At 52.3% G+C, this 22,686-nt stretch overlaps 9 protein-coding genes across 9 annotated transcripts; 3 read left to right on the plus strand and 6 right to left on the minus strand.

The window, feature by feature from the left end:
- Positions 1-231: 231 nt before the first annotated feature.
- Positions 232-1,304, plus strand: BO66DRAFT_381706 (ribonuclease P subunit p30 family protein; the record flags this gene model as incomplete). The annotated part of the gene is made up of 2 exons (XM_025645967.1): positions 232-307; positions 419-1,304. 2 exons carry the CDS (start codon positions 232-234, stop codon positions 1,267-1,269), a joined length of 927 nt encoding a protein of 308 aa, XP_025500032.1. The 3' UTR covers positions 1,270-1,304.
- Positions 1,305-1,639: 335 nt separating this feature from the next.
- Positions 1,640-2,953, minus strand: BO66DRAFT_185462 (uncharacterized protein). Its single transcript, XM_025642411.1, has one exon. The coding sequence runs from the start codon at positions 2,758-2,760 to the stop codon at positions 1,894-1,896; it is 867 nt and encodes a 288-aa protein (XP_025500033.1). The 5' UTR covers positions 2,761-2,953; the 3' UTR covers positions 1,640-1,893.
- Positions 2,954-3,078: 125 nt separating this feature from the next.
- BO66DRAFT_357233 (ACT domain-containing protein) lies at positions 3,079-3,817 on the minus strand. Its single transcript, XM_025644897.1, has one exon. The coding sequence runs from the start codon at positions 3,618-3,620 to the stop codon at positions 3,192-3,194; it is 429 nt and encodes a 142-aa protein (XP_025500034.1). The 5' UTR covers positions 3,621-3,817; the 3' UTR covers positions 3,079-3,191.
- A 148-nt stretch (positions 3,818-3,965) lies between these two features.
- Positions 3,966-8,951, minus strand: BO66DRAFT_357236 (DUF3431 domain-containing protein). The gene is made up of 4 exons (XM_025644898.1): positions 7,354-8,951; positions 6,376-6,379; positions 4,772-6,217; positions 3,966-4,710 (listed from the first exon to the last, which is right to left on the minus strand). Exons 1-4 carry the CDS (start codon positions 8,588-8,590, stop codon positions 4,185-4,187), a joined length of 3,213 nt encoding a protein of 1,070 aa, XP_025500035.1. The 5' UTR covers positions 8,591-8,951; the 3' UTR covers positions 3,966-4,184.
- Positions 8,952-9,699: 748 nt separating this feature from the next.
- Positions 9,700-12,926, minus strand: hrdA (E3 ubiquitin-protein ligase HRD1). Its single transcript, XM_025645968.1, has 3 exons — positions 12,434-12,926; positions 12,255-12,359; positions 9,700-12,139 (listed from the first exon to the last, which is right to left on the minus strand). The coding sequence occupies exons 1-3, from the start codon at positions 12,455-12,457 to the stop codon at positions 10,013-10,015; spliced, it is 2,256 nt and encodes a 751-aa protein (XP_025500036.1). The 5' UTR covers positions 12,458-12,926; the 3' UTR covers positions 9,700-10,012.
- Positions 12,927-13,318: 392 nt separating this feature from the next.
- Positions 13,319-15,052, plus strand: BO66DRAFT_332011 (putative MFS transporter; the record flags this gene model as incomplete). The annotated part of the gene is made up of 2 exons (XM_025644112.1): positions 13,319-13,573; positions 13,661-15,052. The coding sequence occupies 2 exons, from the start codon at positions 13,319-13,321 to the stop codon at positions 15,050-15,052; spliced, it is 1,647 nt and encodes a 548-aa protein (XP_025500037.1).
- Positions 15,053-16,155: 1,103 nt separating this feature from the next.
- Positions 16,156-16,987, plus strand: BO66DRAFT_404835 (putative GPI anchored glycoprotein; the record flags this gene model as incomplete). Its single annotated transcript, XM_025648953.1, has 3 exons — positions 16,156-16,284; positions 16,356-16,531; positions 16,591-16,987. The coding sequence occupies 3 exons, from the start codon at positions 16,156-16,158 to the stop codon at positions 16,985-16,987; spliced, it is 702 nt and encodes a 233-aa protein (XP_025500038.1).
- Positions 16,988-17,145: 158 nt separating this feature from the next.
- Positions 17,146-19,510, minus strand: BO66DRAFT_431404 (COP9 signalosome complex subunit 1). Its single transcript, XM_025650582.1, has 4 exons — positions 19,027-19,510; positions 18,914-18,958; positions 18,569-18,849; positions 17,146-18,495 (listed from the first exon to the last, which is right to left on the minus strand). The coding sequence occupies exons 1-4, from the start codon at positions 19,154-19,156 to the stop codon at positions 17,434-17,436; spliced, it is 1,518 nt and encodes a 505-aa protein (XP_025500039.1). The 5' UTR covers positions 19,157-19,510; the 3' UTR covers positions 17,146-17,433.
- A 568-nt stretch (positions 19,511-20,078) lies between these two features.
- On the minus strand, positions 20,079-21,127 carry BO66DRAFT_394750 (uncharacterized protein; the record flags this gene model as incomplete). Its single annotated transcript, XM_025648066.1, has 2 exons — positions 20,956-21,127; positions 20,079-20,771 (listed from the first exon to the last, which is right to left on the minus strand). Coding segments are annotated over exons 1-2 (406 nt in total), but the record flags the coding sequence as incomplete, so codon positions are not given.
- Positions 21,128-22,686: the final 1,559 nt, after the last annotated feature.

Here is a 22,686-nt window from a genome sequence, read left to right on the forward strand (position 1 = left end):
AGAACGGCCGAGAGCGTTTCGCTCCGCCTTCAGGGTCACGAGACTTGCTTGTCCTATGGGTGACTCGGGCAGCTGCCGGCCTCGGCAGAATATTGATGCGGTATGATTTTCAGATGCCCATGCTAGGACAGCTCGCAAAAGCACACTGTACGGAACTTCGATCACAACTCGTGTCGTTCGGGGTAAAAGTGAGATTTCGACTCAAACGCAGGGTGCCACTTTGTCGCAATCATGTTCTACGATCTGAATGTGCCCTATAGCCCGGGTGATCCCGAAATTGTTCATACTTTGAACTTCCTTGCAGAACGTGCGTCATGTCCCCCCCCCCCCCCCCCCAAAAAAAGGCACGAGACCAGCGCAGCACATGCGCAATTTTTTTTTTCCAAAGAGCCACATGAAGAGCTGACCTGACTTTCAGTCGGCTACACCACGGTTGCACTGTCAGAGACGATCAATGGGAAATTGCCTCCAGGCCTGACTGCCCCATCTGCTCCAAAAGATGCTCCCCGGAATCTGGTGCTTCTTAGCCGCCTGAATCTGACCCTCTCTGACCCTGCGCAAAACCAAAGACTTGCCAGCCTGACTCAGACCTATGATCTTGTCGCTCTCCGCCCAACAAATGAGAAAGCCCTACTTAACGCATGCACCAATCTGGAGTGTGATATCATCTCCCTGGATTTCTCCGTCCGCCTACCGTTCCATATTAAATTCAAAATGGTTTCCGCGGCTATCTCGCGTGGGATTCGCTTCGAGATCTGTTACGGCCCGGGTGTTACGGGTAGTGGTATTGAAGCTCGACGTAATCTAATTGGCAATGCTATGGGTCTGATACGAGCAACACGTGGCCGAGGTATCATCGTTTCAAGTGAAGCGCGGAAGGCTCTGGGCGTGCGGGCTCCATGGGATGTGATCAATCTTGCCTGCGTCTGGGGCTTGTCGCAGGAACGCGGAAAAGAGGCAGTCTGCGAAGAGGCTAGGAAAGTGACCGCCTTGGCCAAATTGAAACGAACAAGCTGGCGTGGGATCGTCGACATTGTTGATGGGGGAAGTAACTCAGCTGCCAAAGCCACAGGACCGTCATCTAAACCGAAGGAATCTGCGGAGGTCAGAGCCGATGGATTGAAAAGAAAAGCATCGCTTGGCTCTGAGGTAGCAACCGAGGAGACTGAAAAGCCACTATCAAAACGGGAGATGAAGCGCAGGGCTAAGAAAGCTCGGCTAGAGGCGTTCGGCGGCGATAGCAGTGCTAACGGTACACCGGCTACTTGAGCGGGAAATTTTCCAACCTTTCTCTTCTTGTTCCGAAATGCCTGTCGCGAGGGGATTGACAGACATCTGTCGAGAGCCCTGCCGTGCCGGAACATAGAGCCGAGCCGCACGGCCATCGCTCCGGAATAGCACCGCGTCACGTGTAATACCTTGTCACAGGGATTTTCCAAGACCAAACCGCACACTAGCCAAATGCAGCGATCTCCTTCGAGTCTCTAAGGACTTGTATTGATGGCCGCAAAACCAGCGCTGAGATAAGCAGTGTGCGGGTGACCCAGGCCTGCCGCCTCCGTTACCCTCTGCCAAGCATGAATACCTTTGCTGACGGTGCAGTGAGTCGATCCGTTCACGGGGACAGTGATCAACTTCATGAGACTTGACTGCAATCATCGACATTTCTGTAGACAATGAGACCAATGATGGCCATTGGATGGCATTGTGGACTTTGATACCGAGTGCAAGAAGCGCACTCTTCGGACTTCTATCATATGAATCTAGACTTAACGCAAAGACCTTAAGATGAACACATAAGACTAACCCAACCCTACTGGACTGCGTGCCCAGCTCACGATTATCTGAGAGAGTGCCATCTATGCGCAGAATCCCCCAAGCTGTGGGCCCAGCTCAACCTTTGACATATACATCCTTCCGATATGCCACTCTAAACCCGGTCTTTTCTGCATTTCTGGCGCTTCCACTGCCTTCCCTTGTACTCAGCGTCACCAGCTTCAACCCCATGCCTCTGGCAGCCCTCAAACGCGCCTGTATGAGTGCCACATGGGCACCCATCCCGCGAGACAGCGGCACTGTACTATCCAAGTACAAATGCCCGATGCTCTCGCCGGCTGTATGCGTACCCAGGACGGCCAATGCCGCGGTGCCGACCACTGCTCCGGCGTCTGTCGTCGCGATGTAGAGTCTCGTATCAGCTCTCAGGGCCGCGATCCTGGCCAAGGCGCCCAGCAGCTCCTCCGAGCGTCCCCCATCCGCGAATCCCGCAATGGAAACAGCGACGAAGTGCTCGCGATCGACATCCGAAGCCACCTCCCTGACCGTGATATTCTTCCTCTTAGGGTGACCCTTCCGCGCGACGACCGGTTCATCTGAATTCTCCAGGTCCATGCAATAGACACTCAGCCTCCCCTTGGAGAAATACCTGGCACGAGTGAGAACCTGCCCTGCGGAAGGGTCTGCGTACTCGCACAGATGGATTTCCGGAGAAAGACCGATTGCGGCGTAAGTTGACTCGAGATTGCAGAGATCCTGCGATGTGAAGGAGCCTTGGAGCCCTAGCCCAACGATGCGGCTTAGCTTGCCCTCGAATCGGGGGACAGTACGGATGGCGGCGCCTCCGGCTACACTCTGGTGCTGAATCAGGACATCGCAGGACGGGTACAGTGTTTGTACCGCCTCAGCTTGGCGCACGACGTGTGTCTCCTCTGCCTGCTCGATTCGTACAACAAGGCTGGGCGGCGGGGTGGCGAGTGTCATATTGGAGCTATGGTATATGTTCCGTCCAAGCCATGCATAGATCGTGTTATGCCGCTGCAGAGTCCAGCTGGGAGATTCAAGTAAGCCGTCTAATTTATAATTCCTGACTCAGACAAAGAATATGCACTACAGGAATAAATATAATATCGGAGTCATGGATTCACAAAACCTCAGACCCCTCTCATGACTCACACTCACCTTCAATCCAGTTCCCTACTAGGTACACGAAGATCACTACTAGGTGGGTCCATGGATAAATGTGCTCACGACTCCAAGCGCTCCCTGCCCAATCATGTCCATCGTAGTCAGTACAAATTAGCAAAAACATAGTTCACGTGTCTACTGCTTAGTAGTATACACAGCACATATTCCCTTCCAAGGTGAAAGCATCAAACTCTAGCTAACCCCACCCCCAAAGCCTACCACATCAATCAATCACGATCACCCCGCGACATCCCTCCAATAACCTGCATCGCAACTTCCTCCTTGCCCTCCGGCACGAAGACATGATCATGGTAAAACCCACTGACCACATTGGCACTGACCCCGGCATCGCGGAGTCGTGCACTAATGGCAGCGATTAGACCCACTGCCTCAAGACTCGAGTGCACGCTGAGGGAGATCATCCGACACGGAAACACGTAGTCGGTGAAGCCGTGCGCGATGGCCCTTTCGCGCACGAGGACGAGTGTGGTACCTTCTGCCTCCTGGAAGAGAAGTTGTGGCTGTAGTGCTTGCACATCTTGGCTCGCCGCAGAGACTGGTGTGTTGAGAAGTGTGAGGAAGACGAATGTGTCAGGATGGAGGCTGGGCTCGAGTTTGGAAAGAAGTATTTCGAGATCTGCTTCACCGGGAGCCATTGTGGGGGTGGTGGTGGTCGTCGTCGTCGTCGTCGCGTTCGCAGAGACTAATGGGTGTGCTCCCGTAGTGGCTCTGGGTTGAAAATGGATAGTTGGAGCTACCGGCACTTGCTGGATGATACCTGATACTCGATGTTTACATCTTCGGGTTGTTGACTCAATGTACCAATGGGTAACTACGTTAGATTGGTCGCTAGTAATGGGTGAGTAAGCGAGAGAAACCTCAAGTTTTGACTAATAATACATTTTGAAACTATGATCTGTGTATTCCATATTGATTAAGAAACACCTCAAACCTAAATATCTACAGGTAGAAGAGCTGCTAGACTTAAATGTCATCAGTATTATGATTATCAAGAGCACTGCGAGTATACACTATATACCCACTGGTATCTATAGAGAGTATCATCGTGTCTCATGTCCGTAAAAGCAGCATAAGAGGGTATGAATGCGAGGCCATGGAAAATGAAACCCGCCCAGCTTCACCAGCAGAAAATGTTCCTTGCAGAAAATTGATGCGCGTCAAGTCATAACAGGTCGTTAGACAGGCAAACATACCTGCTATCAAGATGCTTCCTCAAATTCAACCAAGACTCTCAGGTCGCCGTCCATCCAATCCACATTTCCCGCGGACAAGAGTGCAATGGTCCAGTCGCCGTCATTTTGTACCGTTGTTAATCCATCTGGTAGCCATACCTTGAACTTCCAGTTGATCCCTGCGACCCAGCCGCTAGCGGAGTCCAAGCCTGGCTCAGATGATAATCCCGGCAGCTGACCCGAAAACCGGCGGGAGATCACTTGCTTGAGCGTCTCGAGGTCAGGGCACTGGCTGCCAGGCAGATCAAGTCGGGAATGTGTGCGTTTGCCGTCCTGGATAAGATTGATACGGAGAGAGACAGACATGGGCGACGAAGGTGGCCTGACATTGCTGGCGGCAGAGGCAGCTCCAGGGATCGGTGGTAAATTGGAAGGCGGGAAGTGCTGAGGTTGTGACACAGACGTCTGATCGTGGGATGCAGCATGCGGTTCGTGCTTCACAGCAAGATTGTCGCGGATGATGCGCGAGACGTCGCGAGTAATGCTACTTGCACTGTGGACGCCTGTTAGCATGGTGCGATAATGAAAGAAGTGAGACGCGTCGGGCGACGTACAATTCGTTCCTCGCGGGCTGTGGAATATTACCACCAATCCGCCACCGTAAGTCGGAAGTAACATTAGCCTCTAATATACGTTGTATATTGTCATCTTCACACTGTGGAGGACATTCATAGCCACCATTGTGAATGACTTGGTAATGGCTATCGACGGCAGCCACCAAGCCCCGCCAGTCCGGTTGCTGTAGGCCCGATAAATACCAGAGATTGTCGAGTTCGCAGTTCTGGTTGTAATTGTCATAGGACTTAGCGAATGCATTCCAGTCGGTTGTGTATCCGTCAAGCAGAAGCTCTGTTAGGCCCAAATCCACGGCCTGCGAGGTGGAACCCATGGGGGGCTGCGACGCTGGCATCGGGGTCTGCATTGCAGTATAATCATCGTGAATCTGATGATGTTGCTGTTGCTGATGGTGATGCTGAGAATGAAGTTGTAGATGGTCCTCAATTGGCGTGTGCGCATTGAAGTTTTGCAGGCTGTCCTCGGTCTTCCGTCGCCGTCGCTCCTCCGCTCCGCCGCCTTTCCTCGTCTCGACAGCATACTGACGCTGTCGCTCGTTCGTTACCATTCGCCGCAATAAGGGTATCACCAGTGAAATAATTTTCTGTTGATCCCGAGGCCAGATGTATGCCCTGGGCCCCATGCCTTCATTGACCACATCTTCTCCAAAGAACCGCTCGCCATGACCCTCACCCTCGAGAAAATGACGTACGCAGTTCCATAGCCGCAGCTTGACCATCTCTGTATCCCCCTTGCCGCGTTGACCTACACAGTCACGGCGTTCAGGATGACGATCATCAAGCATGTAAGCTTTAGCTGCTGCCTGAAGATGCAAAAAGTTTTCTGGAGAAAGCTCGAGGGAGGAGAACAATTTGGACATGGGTGGACGAGTGTATTTCTTGTTGCTGGAGGGCTGGCGAAAGAGAGCGGCTGCCGAGTGCAAGCCCACCGCCCGAGCTTCAGATAATGATTGTGGCGGGGCGCCTCGAAGATCTAGCCCATCACCACCGTAATGATGCGGATGTTGCTGCTGTTGCTGCTGTTGTTGTGGGTGGTGACTATGGTGGTGTGATTGCTGGTCCCCTGCTAGGCCGACATGGCCCCCTCCTGTCAATGCGGGATCAAGCGCATCTTCGTTTCTCTTCCTCTTCTTCGTGCCAACTCGGGTCAACCCAGAGGTTTGAGCGTGTTCATTCACCGGAGCTGATCCGGGTCCTCGCAGAGCCCGTCCGCCATTGACCCCAGCGGTAAAACTTGTGTCTGCAAAGCTGTCATCATCCATATGTATGTCCGGCCCATAGCCCTCTAGGTGATGTGTATTCCCAGCCGCCCCAGCTGCAGCGGCGACTGCAGCGGCCGCAGCCCATTCCGAGACGTCTTGTCCTGCAGCCGCTGTGGCAGCCTCCACCAACCCAGCTAATTGATTTTCACTAGGCGCATACCCACTCGTTGCAAGGTGCGTGTTTGGGTCGACATTCGACGTTGTGGTTGAGGTTGCTGGAAATTCGGCCGCCGACGTTGACGGCTGATGGTGGTTTGGGGTGGATGCCGAAGTCATGATGACATATAAAGAGCGTGATTATATTTGCCGCTGTGGGCTCACAAAGCTTGTCCGACAGAACTGTATTGGTTGAGTTCCTTGGCGACAACTTATCACACGAATTGTAGCAAAGATTCGTAGGTAAGAGCGAAAGGCGTGCGCCGGTGACTTGATGGATTGGAGAAGATGAAGACGATGATGCATACACAGCCTCGTATTTTCTTGTCGCAGTTTGCTTCGAAGAAAGCGGGCCGTGATATAGTTGAATGCTAAGATTATGGGAGCAAAACCATAAGGATCCAGTATCAATACAACCGGAGCGTGGACACGCGCAGCGTCCTGGGTATTATGTTAGGAGGATCTGAATTTAAGGAGACCCTTGCGGGCAAGCTTAGCCCTGAGGGTAGTGGTGGCAGCCCAATAGCGCGCTGATACCCACGGACCCGTCAAATGAATGGGAAGCTCAGCTCCCACTGGACTTTAAGCGTGCGCGACTCGCGATGATCGATGAAGCTATCCGGAAGGATGACGCTGTTTGGCTGGTTTGAAGGAAGGACAGACAGTGCAAACTCTGCAGGGAACGATGGACGGACGGGACTCGGAGGCCGTCGCGACTGCCGCTCCGAGTTAGCGTGGGGGTGGAGCATCGAAGATCACCTGACTCTCTCTCATGTACCGTCACTATGCTACGTACTACTAGTCGCCATATGTATGACACTTATCCGTCCATTTATCATTGCATGCTCGCTCAACCTTAGGAGAAGTTCATTCTGTCTGCTGGAGATATTCCTTTTGCGGATCTGGCAATCTGGAGCCAGCCCAAGTGCACAGATCAATTGACGCCGATTATACAAGTATTGGAAAAACACGCTAACTATCTAACATGATTCGCCAGTATCCCAGAACCACATCAGTTCAAAAAATGTCAAGATACATGAAGAGCAGATTATCGTATCCATGTCAGCACGTAATGAACCGCGCACCAAGGGTGATGCGGGTGATGACAGCATCAACATGCCGAGTATGTGTCAAATTAGAAACCATCTCCCTCTTTCCACATTCTCCCGACCTCCGCAGCTCGGGCTCTAGGATCCTGGCCTCGGTCGGTGGCATTGACGAATAGCTCGAGGATCAGTGTTTCTTCGAGCTCAAGCTGTTCTTCCAGAGTGATATCCTTTCCAGGCTCGGGAAAGTCTAATTGGCTTTCTTCGCCTAGGTGTCCATGCATCCGAGTGAGTTCAATCAAGTCTGCCCTTACAGACCATCCCTGAAGTGCCTCCTCTAATTCGGATTTAGCTGTATTATGGTCGCGGAAATCATTATACTCGTCTTCACCGCCGAAGCAGATCCCAAATCCATCGCAGTAGCAGATATGTTCCTTGACACAAACAACATTCTCGCCGGTGAAAACGACCTGCCACAGATACTCCCAAATGCGACCGGAGATGTAGTCACTAAGCTCAGTCCGGAGCATCCAGTCGCGGAAATACACGAATCGAGCTCGGGGGATGGCTAAGATGCGCTCGCGGGAAACGGCGAATTGAGCACAGCAGGGCTGGGATAGGACTTCGGGAATCGGGTCATCGGGGAAGATCTCGCCCCAGGCCCGAGCAAGCATGACCTCCTCCTGTTTGGTTTGATCCTCAACTAAGGTGCCAGGGTGCAACCAATCCGGACAACCGGGGCTCCAAGTGCAGCGCAAATTTACATAACCCTGCCTGATAACCCAGGCCGGGTTCAGACGTCGCAGCAACTCGGATGCATCGCCGTTGAAGAGGTCATCGTTGTGCCATGCGAATTGATGCGAATGCATGAACGCAATGATGTCTGGGAGGTTTTCGTAGTGCTCGATGATATAGCTTAGATAGACCATCACCTCATGTCCTTTGTTTTTGGGCGGATGCAAAGGTGCCGACGGATCATTTACGACGTAAACGGCCGACTGCCAGTCTGGCAATTCAAACTCGATCCAGGTAGTGTCCTCCCCGTCTGCCTGGGGCACAACTAGTATCTTGCTGTACGTCGCGCCAGGCGCTTTAGGAACACCAGGGGCAAAGCGTGGTTTGGCGGCGTATGGAGTCCGCGTGGGAGATTCTTCAGACACCCGGGTGAGATTATAGCGCAAGGATGGTGTGGGCGAGGGTGTCGCGACCGGCCTGTTCAAGCCAACGGGTTGCGGAATTGGCTCCCATTGTGCGGAGAGAGTGTAGAAGGCGAACAGGGCCGAGAGGATAAAGGCGAAGCCGAGAAAGGGCGCAATGCGGCGTGAGGAGATCATCGATCACGATCACAGAATGGAAACTAGTAGGAAAGGGGAGAAAATACTAGGACAATGCGATACTGGGAGGCTTGTCAATAAGTATTATTGGAGAAGGTAGAAGGCGTGGCGGACGGATATGTTTTAAGCTTTTGGTGCCTGAGTTGGTTCCAGACCATGCAGACAGGCACCGGGGCCCGCACTCTTACTCACAAGAAAGGCCGAAAGGCTACACGATAAAGATAATAGCCATGGATCAGAGCCTTGAATAAAAGTATGTTGTGGTCAAAAACTCAGAATTGGTGAGAAACAGTCCCCGCGATCGAAGGGAGCGGCGAGAAGCTGACAGGGCGGTATGGACTGTACGGGGGGGGGGGAAATGTCTCGCAACAGACTTCTTCGTACTTCAACGAAAATGGCCCATGAGTTAGGGAGGGTGAAACAAGATTATAATGGTAGTCTAAGAATAAAGTAATGTAAGACGACACCAAGACAATCAGGCGACCGCGGAGGTGGTCACTGCATACATGAACGAGGATTGGTGGGTTGGACGCAGAATGGAACATGAAACCGGGGCTGGAAGAACGAGCCCTGAGGCGGGCGGGCGGAGGCGGAGCTGGCGTCAGCAATTGGGGCTGACGACGAGACTATAGTAGTACGTAGTGTATGTACTCCGTAACTTACCGCACCGCTAAACGATTGAACCCTCTTCTTTCCTCCCCAGATCGGCACAAGTCAGTCGCGTCGCATTGACTCCATATATGTATGAGTTCCTCACTCCCTTGGTAAAACTCGGTTCCTTAAGCCATAGTAGCACGTCAACTTATCAGTCACTACAGTACCTATGAAGTCTAATATTCTGTACATAGATGGGTAACTTATGTACAGTATTGTAACTTAGTACTGTAAACAATCCCTTCGATGGAAGTCTAGATGCGAGGCAGCGATTTCTCCTCCGACCAATTGCCGTCCGAACCACAGGGTGCAGCTGCACCTTGCAGTCTCCACCTTTATTCCAACATTGTCGATCGTCGTGTACGAAGTACAAAAGAGGCAGAATGCAGGAATTCGAAGACACGCACACAATGAATGGTACCGATTACTAGTAAAGCAATGGTAATTGCACAAATATTTCATCCCGGATCTGTACATACAAAAAAAAAGAATCATGTGCTAGAGTACGAGTAGTGAAACATAAGGAGGACTCCGACAGGAGGCATATGGCAAAAGTTTGGAACTGAGAGGTAGCTGGGTATGAATATGAGTCGCTTCGAAAACGCCAGAAAACAAGCACATCCTATGGAGAAGGATGGGGGGGGCGGTGTTGAAAACACCAATGTGATGATACATAAGCCAAGAACAGAGTAGATTTGGTATGATGGAAATGTACTGGGTCATATGGAAGAGGTTATGAAGTGGGAGAGGTGAGTGAGTATCTATCTATCACACTTCATCGTCATCGAGTACATCCTCTACTGTCGCGACCCGCGCCTTTCCCCTTGATGGCGATTCCGACGACGATTCCGACCCCTGCTCACGTTCGGAACGCTCCGTATCGTCAGCTTGTGTCTCGGAGGCCAGGTCGGTCCATTGTTGGGACAGTGACTCGATACCAGTCTGAGTTGCTGCAGGAGTCGAGGCAGATTGCCAGTTTGGCAGATCCCGAGGTACGGAGGGGCCTGGAACAGCCGCGGTCTCTTGGATCGAACTTGAATTGTTGGATTCATTTTCGGTCATGGGAGGTGCGGGGGGTATGATTGTCTCGGAAGCAGTAGTAGGAACGGAGGGGTTACCCACTGGTATAGATTCTTGACCAGGTGAGTATAGAGGTGTTAGAGACCAGCCTTCGGGAAGAATTAATCCCACTGGGAGTCGGGAGTCCCCAGCCCTCATGGCAGGTGTTTCATGATCCGACACGAATCGATGACGCTCGGCTGTGGACGTCACCGAATTTGACAATGCAGAACTTGAGAGACCCGGTTGAGATTCAATAGATTCAGCCGAGAGGCCGCGGAGCCGCTGAAGTTCCGTTTGCAGCATTCGCACAAGTTGAAGTTGCTGAGCTGTGACACGTAGGCTGCTGATCTCTTGCAGGATCTGCTGTTCCACTTGCTGCAATTGATTTTGTACGTGAGCCACACTCGAAGCCGGGTTTGGAACTGTTGGAGTCGCTGGCGGTTGCCCGAACCCGAGTCCGAACCCTATCTGTCGAGCATTAGGCGCAATAGCATCATTTGGCTGCTGCATTGGTACATTTCCCTGGTGAATTTGCTGCTGAAGATTGCGAAAAAGATCGCCTCTTCCTGCACCAAAGCCGATTCGGAAAGGTCCGAATTGATAAATTCGGGCCCGCGGTAATCCCTCCACTGGCGCATTCCGACCGAATGGTTGATTACCAAAAGGCTGATTCTGCTGCCCGCCAGCGTCGCCCCCGGGGTTGCGGTTGCCAGCGTCGCCGTGCCCCCGTGGTTGAGGTGGAGCGACGACTGGGCGTCGACAAGTCGGGCAATTCTGCTGCCTTTCGAGCCAGCTGCGAAGACAAGCAAAATGTAAGATGTGGCCACAAGGGAGCTTCTTCGGACGAAGGCGGTCAGATACCCGACCTTGCTGTTGTGCACCTTCACCTCTTTCCCCGGCCCGGTGCCACTGGGTCATCTCCTCGCGGCAGATGATGCACACTTCTTCCCGAGCGACCTCCTCAGCGGTAGCATCAGGATAACGCTCGTTCATGTCACGTGTCGCGTTACGATACCGGACAAAGTCCACGATGCGGCGTCCGAACGACCGGATCGTAACAACGACATCGCGTAATATATGAATGGGCAGGCCGTAGAAGGTGAACAAAATGGCGAAGAATGTCAGGTACACCGTAAGTTTGAGGAAGTCTGTCAGAAGGTCAAGGTAAAAAATCCACCGGCCTTTTTCTTCCCACCCTGGCACGTCCAACTCCATCTCGTTGACGTCGTTTTCATCCGCTAGACCAGGCAAGGTGCTTGTCTCTGCGGACTCGGCCTGTTGTCGCAGGGCCTCGTCCCGCGCAGCTCGAATCTCTTGACGGCGTTCTTCCAATCTGGCCTTCAACTGCCGGTGGGTAACGTAGAGTTCAACCAAAGATATGGAATATCGGGCGGCGGTTGAGCTTGAGAGAATGGTCAGGACAGCGAACTCGAAGCCGAACATGACCATCATGTCGGGTCGTGCTTGTTCAAGAACCGTCTGAACACAGTAACTCAGCATGAACACATTGAACAGGACTGATATAAGTAAGGACAGAGCGAGCCGGAAGTGGAACAGGCGTGGATTCGCAGGCGGCTGCTGTTCGAGGTATTCTACGCGGCCCTCCCCGATCCAGCCCCAGACCTTGCCAACGAGAAGAGAAACGAACATGACCAGAAACCACCCTCCCAGCTCTCCACGAAATATCGTCATCGCCAGACACGTTTCAGTGACAGCGAACCATGCTTTCTCATATAGCTGTTCGGTCTCGATGGGTCGGAGCGGTCCATAAAGGAGACGTTGGAGCCAAAAGAGGAAGAATCCAACGGCTAGAAGGCATACGTTCATCAAAATCTGGAAAGGTCGATTAGCCCAGTCTGCACAGGATCGCAATGACGGATTTTCCTGTGCGCTTAGGCACGCAACGTGACCAACCATGCAGCCTGGGAGTGGAGGGCAGAAGCCATACCATAAGATTTGCGCTACTTTGAGAAAGATATACACATGCGGCATAGAAGTTGGCCCTTTGATGTAGCGCTTTCAGAAACACACCGATGGCCAGGGCAGTCGAAGCCTATTTGTGGTTGCGATTCAAGCGGATCAGCCTGAGCACAAACGGCCAACATTATGGGAACAGAGCTAACTTACCCCGGCGTAGACGGCGAACCTCATGGCCAGGAATTGACGGGTATGGACGACAAGCTCCCAGTCATTGGCAAGGACACAAGGCGAAAGATTGACAGTGCGAAATTTAGAAGGACATTGATTGAACTATGCGAGGATGGAGGAGGGGAAGGGCCGTGGGAGGGGAGAGGATGGGGGAGGCAGTACTTAGTTCTGGACAGCTGGAGCAATTGGCAGTCATTCCGCCCGCGCTCGATGATGATGCCAGTTGACAATCTGCCGTCACCGCCTTGCGTCAACCTCAAGATTGATTAGTTAGTGAATTGAGCGGCGGCTGACTAACGATTTAGTTGGCGACCACGGTATTTCGTCATTAATTATCATCATGACTTGCACAGTACACATGTAGTAAAGTCAGTCCTGTATTATCGCATGCCTACTTATGGCAGCTTGCGTCTTTGGTGTCAATCGTGGACTTGATTTGTATGTACGTCTTCAATTGGAAGGCACATGTGACACTGAGTATCAAGTCTGAAAAGACAGACTCCTGCTCCACCTCACCTGTCCTTTATCTCTGGAACACCGACCAGCGCTCCACCGGGCCGACGCGTGGTCATGTGACTGCTTGCGAGACATTCCGGAGTAGCAGCACCACCAGACCGGTCTATCAAGTCAGATTCTATGTCCAACGTTTCACAGACCTTTACAGACAACGGTGGCAGACTTCGACCGCAGAGAACCGGGCTCTGAAACAGGGGACTGATAACCACAGAGAACGACTGTGTGTATATGTCTATGTGCGTCGTTAAGACGAAAACGAGGTTGCCCTTGATGCTCGTTTGAGTAGTACTACATACAAACAATCCACCACTCTGATCTCTCGAGACATGCTTTGGAACCATGGCTAGGATGGCATCTCAACGAACACCTATTTTTACCGCCAGCCGGTTGCAAATATGCACATATTTGTTTGGAGTTTGCCCCTTTTCAATTGCATTTCTAGTTTTTCTCAATTCGTCCGTTTCCTTCGTGGTCACGGAACTTCTTGGCCTTGATGCGGGAGAAGGCGATGCTGTTGGAACTTTGGGATTCGCAGATGAACTACTTGCCTTGATTGCTTGTCCCCTCTGGGGAGTGCTCTCAGATCGAATTGGAGTCCGTAATGTGAGTGTTCTTTCATGGTGCTGCTGTAACTTTATCGTTTCTTCCTAGAAGCGCACTACTACAATTACTCACATGTATTTGGTTTAGGTTTGCGTGACTGGTTATGGAATCATCGCCATTGCGTTGCTCGTGTTTGTTCAAGCGAAGAATCTTTATCCTCAGCTTCTCTTAGGACGTTTACTCTTCAGTCTTGGAGGCGCAGCGGTATCGACCATGGTCACGGCCGTGCTTCCAGCTGTGGTCGGATCTCCATCACAGTCACAGCCCACCGCATCGAGTCGTGTGGCTGAGAAAACGCCGTCCTCCAAGCTAGCTGGATATGTTGGAATGTGTGCTGGAAGCGGTGCACTAGTCGCCCTCGTTGTCTTCCTACCTCTGCCATCTCGACTTCAGCAGTGGGGAGTCTCACCACCACAATCCATTCAATATAGCTACTATATTGTTGCGATCGTGTCTCTGTCGGTTGCTGTCCTCTGTTCTGTAGGGTTGAGGCACCTTCCCGGGGAAGAAGGCAAAGCCTGGAGCTCTTTATGGGCTCGCGGCCGACGGGAAAGGCCGGAGGACACTTGTGCGAGTGACGACCGAAATACTGATTTTAGCAAGCGACACTTGCCGTACTTCCAGCAGGTTGGCGCTGCCCTGATGCTAGGATTCCATAATAGCGACATTTTCCTTGGCTATGTGGGCGGTTTCGTGGCTCGGGCATCATCTGTCGGAATCTCGTTATTCATTCCCCTAGCGGTCAATCACTATTATCGACAGTCTGGTTTATGCCAGGGCAATAACGGGGATAGAATGGGCTCCGATGCTGTCAAGCAATCATGTCGTAAAGCTTACGTGCTGGCTTCGATTCTGACCGGTGTTTCTCAGCTCATCGCGTTGGTGACGGCGCCGATTTTTGGGTATATGTCAGAGCGGTCGCGACAATATCCGATGCCCCTGCTAGGGGCATGTGTGGCAGGGGTGGTCGGCTATATCACATTTGCGCTGCTTCCCAGTCCGGACTTCAGAGAGCCCCACGGTAGTCCTGGCGTCTTCGTTGTGATGGCGCTCCTTGGACTCAGTCAGATTGGGGCCATCGTCTGCAGCTTGTCTGTCCTCAGCACCGGAATACTCCGTATGGGTGCTCAATGCCGGGTAGGAGATGGATATGGTTCTTCTCCATCCACTCTCTATGGCGAGGAGACCGACGACGACCTGGTGTCGGCCGATGAGACTGAAGGAGACCAAGAGGAGCAGGCTCTGTTGACTTCAGCTACGGAACGAAACCAGCAGCCTCTGGCGCACCTGAAAGGTTCCATCGCTGGAGTGTATTCCCTGTATGGCGGCGCAGGCATTTTGGTCCTGACCAAAGTCGGAGGATTACTATTCGATGTCCTCTCGTCGGGGGCTCCGTTCTACATCCTGGCAAGCTTCAATGGATTCTTAATCTTGGCGGGAATAGCCTGTGGGGTTGTTAAGCACTCGAAGACCCGCTAGGCTAGCAACTGAGATGGTTGGTTGGAAACTTGGGAGTCGGAGTTGACGGCTCGAGTTAGATTTGGCGGTGATGGCGGTGATGGCGGCGGCAGATGGAGCTTGGGCAGTGAAAGTATGGGGCTGCGACGATCTCATTTTCTCTCATTTTCTCTATTTTGGTTGAGCGGGGAGTACTGGTCCTTCTGGAATCCAGGACGGACCTCTCAGCGACTCGACCCACAAGCCCTTTTTCCTCCAGGGAACTTTCTTTGTCCACAATGGATACTTGGAAAAGAATTGATTGATTCTTACTCTCTAGTGCTTACACATGAGCCGCGAACATGAAGGCTGAGTGCCTCAGCCCACTTGACAAGCAGGGGTCCGATTCATGCGCGAGTCTCGTGAAACGATGGTTTCAGCCCCCAAATGCGCGCCCGGTGTTAGTGGGCACTTAGTGGCTGCTTAGTTCCTGGCAGTTCACTTCTTGCCGGCTTCTCTAACGGTGGACAACAAACTGACTCCAGTCGTCTATTCTTCCAGTACCATCAATCATGGAAGCTCATCGTTCATTAGTCCATTAGTTTGTGCTCCAACTTCCTTAATCGATCATTTGTTTGCTCGTCTGGACGTCCCCATGCGGCTAAATCGAGACAACATTTCGCGCATCGGAAAATCGGATCACGTCGAACCAACTCTAATCGCCCTATGGCTTTCATGGCTCCACGCCAAAATTGGCGATCGGCCAGGGTCCGACCAGTGAGCTGAACCTCCCACGAGGATTGCCGCCCCCAAATGAGAGGGTCTCGTTCTGTTGCAAACATCGCATGCCATCCCCAACCAGTTCACAACAGCCCTCGACGAGGCTCAGCCCTTGTCGCACCAGCGAGAGGGAACCAGTTGGGACAAATCTATAAGAAACGGCCCTCGCGCGCCTTTTCGCCCCCAATAATTCCCTTTCCATACTCAGCATTCCGATTGCACATACTGTCGTTCTCCTTTCTCCTGAAGCTTGCACCCAAAGAGCATCTTGTATACCGTTGCTTGCCTATAAAATATCTTGATTCCCCCCTTTCTTCTGCTCTATAACACTCTTTCGGAATTCATATCTCCAATCCACAGCCACCATGCGTTTCCAGATTGCTTCCTCGCTGGCCCTGTTGGCCTCCGTTACGGCCGTTGTTGCGGATGACATTATCAACGTCTATTTGCCCGACACTGATGATGTTGGTCTCGCCGGAAAAGTGATTGGAACTGTATGTCATGAAATCCCTTCAGATGCATTCGCTGTGCCTCGGTTACCCAGAACGTATCTGACTGTAGATAGACTGGTGGTAGTCTCACTACTCTTGTTCTGGGCTGTGCTTCCACGACTTCCTCTGCTAGCGCTGCTACTGCCACCTCCGATGATGACGATGACAGTAGCTGCGACATTGAGGACGACACCTACACCCTCACGGTGGGCAGCTCCACCTACGGCATGGGCTTGTCTTACCGCGGAACGTATGTGACCCTTCATGCTCTATTCACCAAGCTTTCTTGTTGCTAACACTGTATTCAAGTACCTACTCCCAAGGTTGTACTCGCACTGGTACCACCTACTTGAGCTGCACCACCAGCGCCAGCGACTCCGAGGGCCCCAGCTCCTCCTCCGCCATCTACACCACTCCCCTGACCGCCATCCCTATCACCATCACCGGTTCTGCCTCTGCCTCCGCTACTGGTTCCTCGTCCGGCGCCGCCGCCACTGCCACCGCCTCCGGCACTGGCTCTGCTTCAGGCAAGTCCACTGACTCTTCGTCCGCCCAGTCGACTTCCGGCTCCTCCGATGCCTCCGGCTCCAGCACCGCTGCTGCTAGTGCTAGCGCCAGCAGCACCGACAACGGTGCCCTGCCCTTGGCCACTGGCAGCTGGGTTGCCGGAGGTGCCGCCATGATGCTAGCCTTGGCCATGGCTTAAGCCACGCTCCACTCCACACTCTTGGTCGATGCCCCTTTCCGGTTCAATTTATGGCCCATGACCTATGACCGGTCAGTGCATCTATAGAGACTTGTATTCATTCGGGAAGGATCTGAAGATTATGCAAACAGCCGAGCTTGCTGAGTTTGGGAAGGAGGGAGGGAAAGGAGAGGATGACGCTACCTATTGTTCATGTACAATGTCACTTTGTGCGCTTACTCTTTAGAATAATGTCATTACCACTATTTGCCATTAATCTCCACTACACGGGGGGAAGAAGGGGTTGAGAGTCACACTGCAAAGGACACTATGTCGCAACTTCCGAGAAAAGATTACAAAAACCCGTGCAGAGAGAGAATAGTACGAGTGATGTAGCACCACTGACTACTTGGCTTAGGTGATGACTATTTGCTACATACGCGCCCACCCCTCCAAAATCACGGCTTTCATTGGAACAACCCCGCGCCCCGAGACAAGGTGGCGGACCCAAACCCGTCGGACCTCTTACCACGTATTTCCCTGGGCTTGTCGTCGGCCCGGACCTCCAACCCAGCCCGAATGATGTTGGTGCGCAACAAGCGGATGTGTGCCTCTTGCAGATAATCCTCCAGATCATTGAGAACGGTTTCCTGCAACTCGGTTCGGAGGTCGACCTGGTTGGCGACCAGCACCTTCTTCTCCAGATCGATGCGGGCGTCCAGCGTGCCATCCTGGATTAGCGTGACCAGCTCCTGCACGAAAGGGTGGCTGAGGTCCATGTCCGCGTCGCTCTGCTGCTGGCCGCCGCCGCTGCTGGCGCCGCCGCCGGCGGTTCCGGTCAGGGTGCCGGGGGCGAACATCTTCGACATGGAATCCAGGGTGACGCGGTTGAACGGGATGAGGTATTGCTGGATGGACTTGGTGCGGATGCGAGTGAAGAGGGTGTGAACGTGGCGTTGTAGGTGGATGTCGAGCAGGTAATCCGCCCTATAGGCCTCGAGGATCTCCAGGCAGGAGCGGAATTTGGAGTTACAGAAGAAGGCGATCGCGCGGCGGATCTGGGGCTCCAGCTCTAGGAAGTTGCGGAAGGAGTTGTTGTCGAGGACGCGGTGCTGGAGCTCGTGGCGGTCCATCGACGCCAACGCGCAGAGCCCACCGTACACGGCCACGTCGTTGGAGGTGAGCACCTCCGTGTACGAATCGCCGAGGCCCGGGTCCGTGTTGAGGAAGCTGTTGGCTGCATCCAGGTAAGACCCTGAGTGCAGCTGTGAGAGGCCCAACGCGGTGGACAGCTTCGGCTGAACCTTGGACTGTTCGTCCTGTTTCGATTGCAGGTTGCGTAATCGGTGAACGTTGGACTGCACGCTCAACCAGTCGCCTCGCTCGATCGCCACAATGATGATCTTGAACAGCATCGAAATGATATGCGTCGGGGTTGTGCAGTAGTCTCGCATACGAGAATATGCCTTGGATGCCGAAGTAAGATCGCCGATGAGGTAGTAGTGCTGGCCCAAATCTTCATTGCCCATCTATAGTACACAGGTTAACCATGTATGGCTACTCCTCTTGGAACCCTCAACGGCGAGGGGCAGCCTTCCTTACCCGTATACTTTCTTTAATCAGGTTGTTCTTGTAGCCCTTGAGTTCATGCTCTAACCTGTCTGTTTCAGCCTTGACGACCTTCTGCATGTGGTCCACCCAGTGCGTGTCAAGTGTAGCCTCGGGATCATTTGGCGCCACCTCTGCGAGAGCCCGCACCGCTCGTTCGTATCTGGTGACATCTTTGCCACTTTTGGCTTCGGCAATTGCGGCTTTGAGTGCCTCGACGGCTAGATATGTTGAACATGTGCCGATGACATATAGTCGATTGTACCTGGTCCGGCCTGGCGCCGAAATGCCGGTCAGCTTTGATGACGATGAGCCGAGAGCAAAGCAATATTTGCCTACCAGTATAGTTCGCGATGTATGATTCCAGTTCAAACTTCGGAGGATCTTGGGCGTGAAGGCTCATGGTTAGCGTTCAAACGAGCACATACGCACCGGGAACGGGTGGTTCTTACCTTCGATCCTGATATTCAAGCCCAGCGAGTCTCCGCTGATGCTGTCCAAGTCAACATTACCACCATTCGGCCCTTGGCCCGTGTACGCGGCCGAGGGCTCGATATGCCCATCCGTTGGTAAGTGATCCATCCCTCCAACACGTCGTCAGCACTGCTGCCGACGAGCAAGACAGTATGAAGCAAGCCCAGAGTCAGAAGATATCTCTGATATGATGCTTTGAGCCCAAAAAGTGCGTCGGGGAGAGGAGAATAGGGCAATAGAGGCAGCAACGAATGTCGCGAGACAGTAGGTGAAGTGGGGAACGAGCTGATTCGGAGCCTGGAGTGAAGGTGATTCTAGATTATTGGTACAGGCTGTTGTCAATACGCCATGAAAGCATATAGATCTAATATCAGACAGCCCAAGGCAGGAAAGGAGTCTTCTGAACGGTAAATGAACGTTCCTGCTGGTGGCGGAGGGTGGTTGAAGGTGAGCTAACCTCGCTCTCTCCCACCAGGTCATCGGTATGGCGGCATCATTTGGCCCGACTTATCAGCACCGCTGCATACCGCCCGGGCCACCGCCTTGCAACCATGACCAATCCCTCAGGAAATCATCCGGGTATAGCTCCCGAGTCGGTTCTAAGTATGTAGAAGGTTACCATAGTGCTCGGCATGACCTCTAAAGAAAGACACTGTCCTACAAGACGGTGCGTATGGAGGACTCAAGATGGAGCCACATACTTGTGATAACGTTGTATCTTGCTGTCACCATGTTTCAACCGCCATAGTATCAGCTCTATTCTTCTTGCTCTTGGCCTTGTTCATCTGCAGAATGCGCGGTCTTTGCAAGATGTGTAAAGGGTGCATGTCGAGCCTAGCTCAATATGACTGATTCGCTAGCTTTAAGTTGTCTTGCTTGAAGAGATTATAAATCGGTACTCATGTTCTGGGGACTGTCTTGATGGGCTGAATTGAGATTAAGCACAAGCATCCAGCGTAAGTGAATCGTGTGATTAAATCAATCTACCTTATGGCAGGTTTCGAGTCCTGTGAAATGAAACGTTCAACTCCTGAAGTATGATTTCTAATCTGCGCTGGATTTGACTGGATCAGAAATAAATGGTCATCATTGTTTTATCATGGAAGAGGATAGCTCATAAACGGTAGCACAACCATTACACAAGAGAAAGAAAGAAACCGCTGCATCGTGAACTGAGCAAAGAACCAAAGCAAAAGCAGTAGCCGATATCCGACAAGAATCAAAAGCTGACAGATATTAAGATATTACGCTAAGATGCCAAATGGATTCCCACACATTATCAGAAGTGCGACGGGCGGGGGCGAGGGCGGCGGCTGTATCAGGGACCCTGTAGCGCGGGTTGAATCTAGATCAAGGTCGTGAATCCGGCCAGGAATGCACCCACAACAGTCACCAGACCGTAAAGCTGAATCATGTCTGTTGATGATCGTGCTGCTGCGCCCTCATCGGGCACACCAGTGAAGGGTGCCAGTGAGGTTGTGGTGGAAGCAGCAGTAGCAGCTGGAGTTGAGTTTGATGTCGAAGTGGTATTCACCCGCTTGGGGTCCTGCGCACCACAAGGGTGCTGGCTGCGGCAATCCGATTGGCAGATTGAATTGCCGTTGCAGTTGGTGACACACTCATTGTTTTCTTCTGTGCACAAGAAGTACGGGATCGTCTGGGAATATTGCGAAGAATTCGGACTTAGGCCATTACTGCAGTCACAGACATAATACAGTGTTTTCTGAGAGCATTGATCCAAGTGATTAGACGTGCTCAGCCAGCAGAATCATAAAGAAGGGTAACTTATCACTCACAGGATCGCAAGTATTCTCCTTTGGCTGGCTCGTCGTTCCAGGCAATTGAAGACAGAGGAGCGGGCATGATGAGGTCTGAGCCTTACACCATTGAGCTTATCCAAGTAACAAGATCAGTATCGCGGGCAATCGCATAGTCCTCATTGTTAGCTAGGTGACGACATACTTCTCGTATCGATTGGAATGTCATTGACATTGATATTGTAGGAGGAGTTCTGTCCGTTGGCAAGCAGGGCCAGGGAGGCGACAGCAATCGCAGAATGCAAGAGATGCATGATGACAGCTTCAACTGAGAGATTAGTGACTGACGAGCTTTGCTTTTCGGAATGGAGTCCCTGTCACTGCAGGGTCCCAGCGGTGATCTCCTGAATCTTGAAAAAGATCTTCGGAAGGAAATGCCAGACGATGGAGACCAGAGGGTTTGGAGCAAGCAAGAGAGAGATAGGAGTGGGCTTACAGCAATAAGATGGGTCAAGAATGATATGTCAAATCTGGGCCAGGGTCCAATGTGAGAGATCCTAGATCGAAGGCAGTGAAGCAGATCCTGGAGAATGAAAGGGGGAGAGGGGTGGGCAAGGGTTCAGGATTTAGGATTTCAGGAGATCAAAGGGTAAAGAAGACGGGGTGGTGATTGGGGATTGGGGAATGGGGAATGGTGCTGGAGGCTCAGTATATGTAGTTTGTCCAACATCTTGTCTCGTACCACTTGGGTTTGTTACGCGAAGCGAGGTCGAGGTGGCGACGCTATGTGTTGATTAAGCTCCAGACGGGATACTAATGGAGCCAGCCATCCAAGAATGCAACTGGTATAGTATAGTACTAGGTAATTAGTGCTGGATGGCCGTATTGTGCTAGTCGTAACGTTAACTTGGCTGAGATAAGTACAGCAAGTTCACTTCGTCTCCTCCGTAACTTCCCCGAGGTCCGTGGCAAGCAAGCTAGTTAGCTAGTCGGCTGCCTTCCATGGCGGGGTTTGTGCAGATAGGCTGGAAAGAGCTGGGACTGGGAGGGAGGGCGAAACATGCTCGTTATTTTGTGCTTGACTGGGTGAAGTGAGTTTTACAATCAGTCCCAACCTCAACGCGGAGGAAGGGGAAGGAAGGGGAGGGGGCGAAGAGGGAGGGGGAAAGGAAGCCTGGAGGGAAGAGACTCAAGATTGCCCGGCAGCATCAGGAGAGCAGAGAACCTGGTATGTCGATCCGGGGGCCACTAGCCGATACGACTGACTGACTAGACTACCGTAGTATGAGTAGTTTAGACAGTTAGACAGTCTAAGTAGTCTAGTAAGTACGGACAAACTCCATACAGTACTGTACACAAGCAGATGCACAACCACTCACCCTTTTATCGTGTCCAGGCTGGGATGGGGTTACTATCTTTAGTTTATTACCCTAGTGGCTGGCACTGGGCTGCATGCATTGCAGGTGCATCCGTGACAATCATGGTGATATTTGAGGATCTATGCAGTGCTGAGTAGGAGGAGGATGAGGGGGTGGTGGTGGTGATGATGGTGGGAGCATGTCTCAGTAAGATGGTAGCCTTCGAGTATCGCCTCTTACTAGGGGGGGAAGCGATGTTTTTTTTTTTGAGAATTCTTCGTTGTCCATCATCCGGACAAAATGTCTCAGTTGCAGAAGGGTAGAATCCCTCGCAAACACGCTGATTGGGGCCGGACCCTCTTGGCTTTTTCTAGTCTGGACCCTGAAGGCAGCCTAGACCAAAAAAGGCATTTATCTCCCTCGGGCACTGGGCCAGTTTCCAATTGCTGGCTCTTCCGACTCGCCGACACTCTTCAGACTTCGCAGCGTACGGAGGAGCCAGTCTGTCTTCAGATTCGCCGAC

The sequence above is a fragment of the Aspergillus aculeatinus genome (assembly GCF_003184765.1).
Source record: "Aspergillus aculeatinus CBS 121060 unplaced genomic scaffold BO66scaffold_52, whole genome shotgun sequence".
In the NCBI taxonomy this organism is placed as follows: Eukaryota; Fungi; Ascomycota; class Eurotiomycetes; order Eurotiales; family Aspergillaceae; genus Aspergillus; species Aspergillus aculeatinus.

Coding starts and splice junctions, on each gene's coding strand:
- BO66DRAFT_357233 (XM_025644897.1), bottom strand. CDS start 3,620: ATGGCTCCCGGTGAAGCAGATCTCGAAATACTTCTTTCCAAACTCGAG.
- BO66DRAFT_357236 (XM_025644898.1), bottom strand. CDS start 8,590: ATGATCTCCTCACGCCGCATTGCGCCCTTTCTCGGCTTCGCCTTTATC. Junction 4,711..4,771: donor CAGCCCGCGAGGAACGAATT/GTACGTCGCCCG, acceptor AGGCGTCCACAG/TGCAAGTAGCATTACTCGCG.
- hrdA (XM_025645968.1), bottom strand. CDS start 12,457: ATGAGGTTCGCCGTCTACGCCGGG. Junction 12,360..12,433: donor GGTTCGCCGTCTACGCCGGG/GTAAGTTAGCTC, acceptor AACCACAAATAG/GCTTCGACTGCCCTGGCCAT. Junction 12,140..12,254: donor AAAGTAGCGCAAATCTTATG/GTATGGCTTCTG, acceptor CGACCTTTCCAG/ATTTTGATGAACGTATGCCT.
- BO66DRAFT_185462 (XM_025642411.1), bottom strand. CDS start 2,760: ATGACACTCGCCACCCCGCCGCCCAGCCTTGTTGTACGAATCGAGCAG.
- BO66DRAFT_431404 (XM_025650582.1), bottom strand. CDS start 19,156: ATGGATCACTTACCAACGGATGGGCATATCGAGCCCTCGGCCGCGTAC. Junction 18,959..19,026: donor CTTGAATATCAGGATCGAAG/GTAAGAACCACC, acceptor TTCACGCCCAAG/ATCCTCCGAAGTTTGAACTG. Junction 18,850..18,913: donor ATACATCGCGAACTATACTG/GTAGGCAAATAT, acceptor TTTCGGCGCCAG/GCCGGACCAGGTACAATCGA.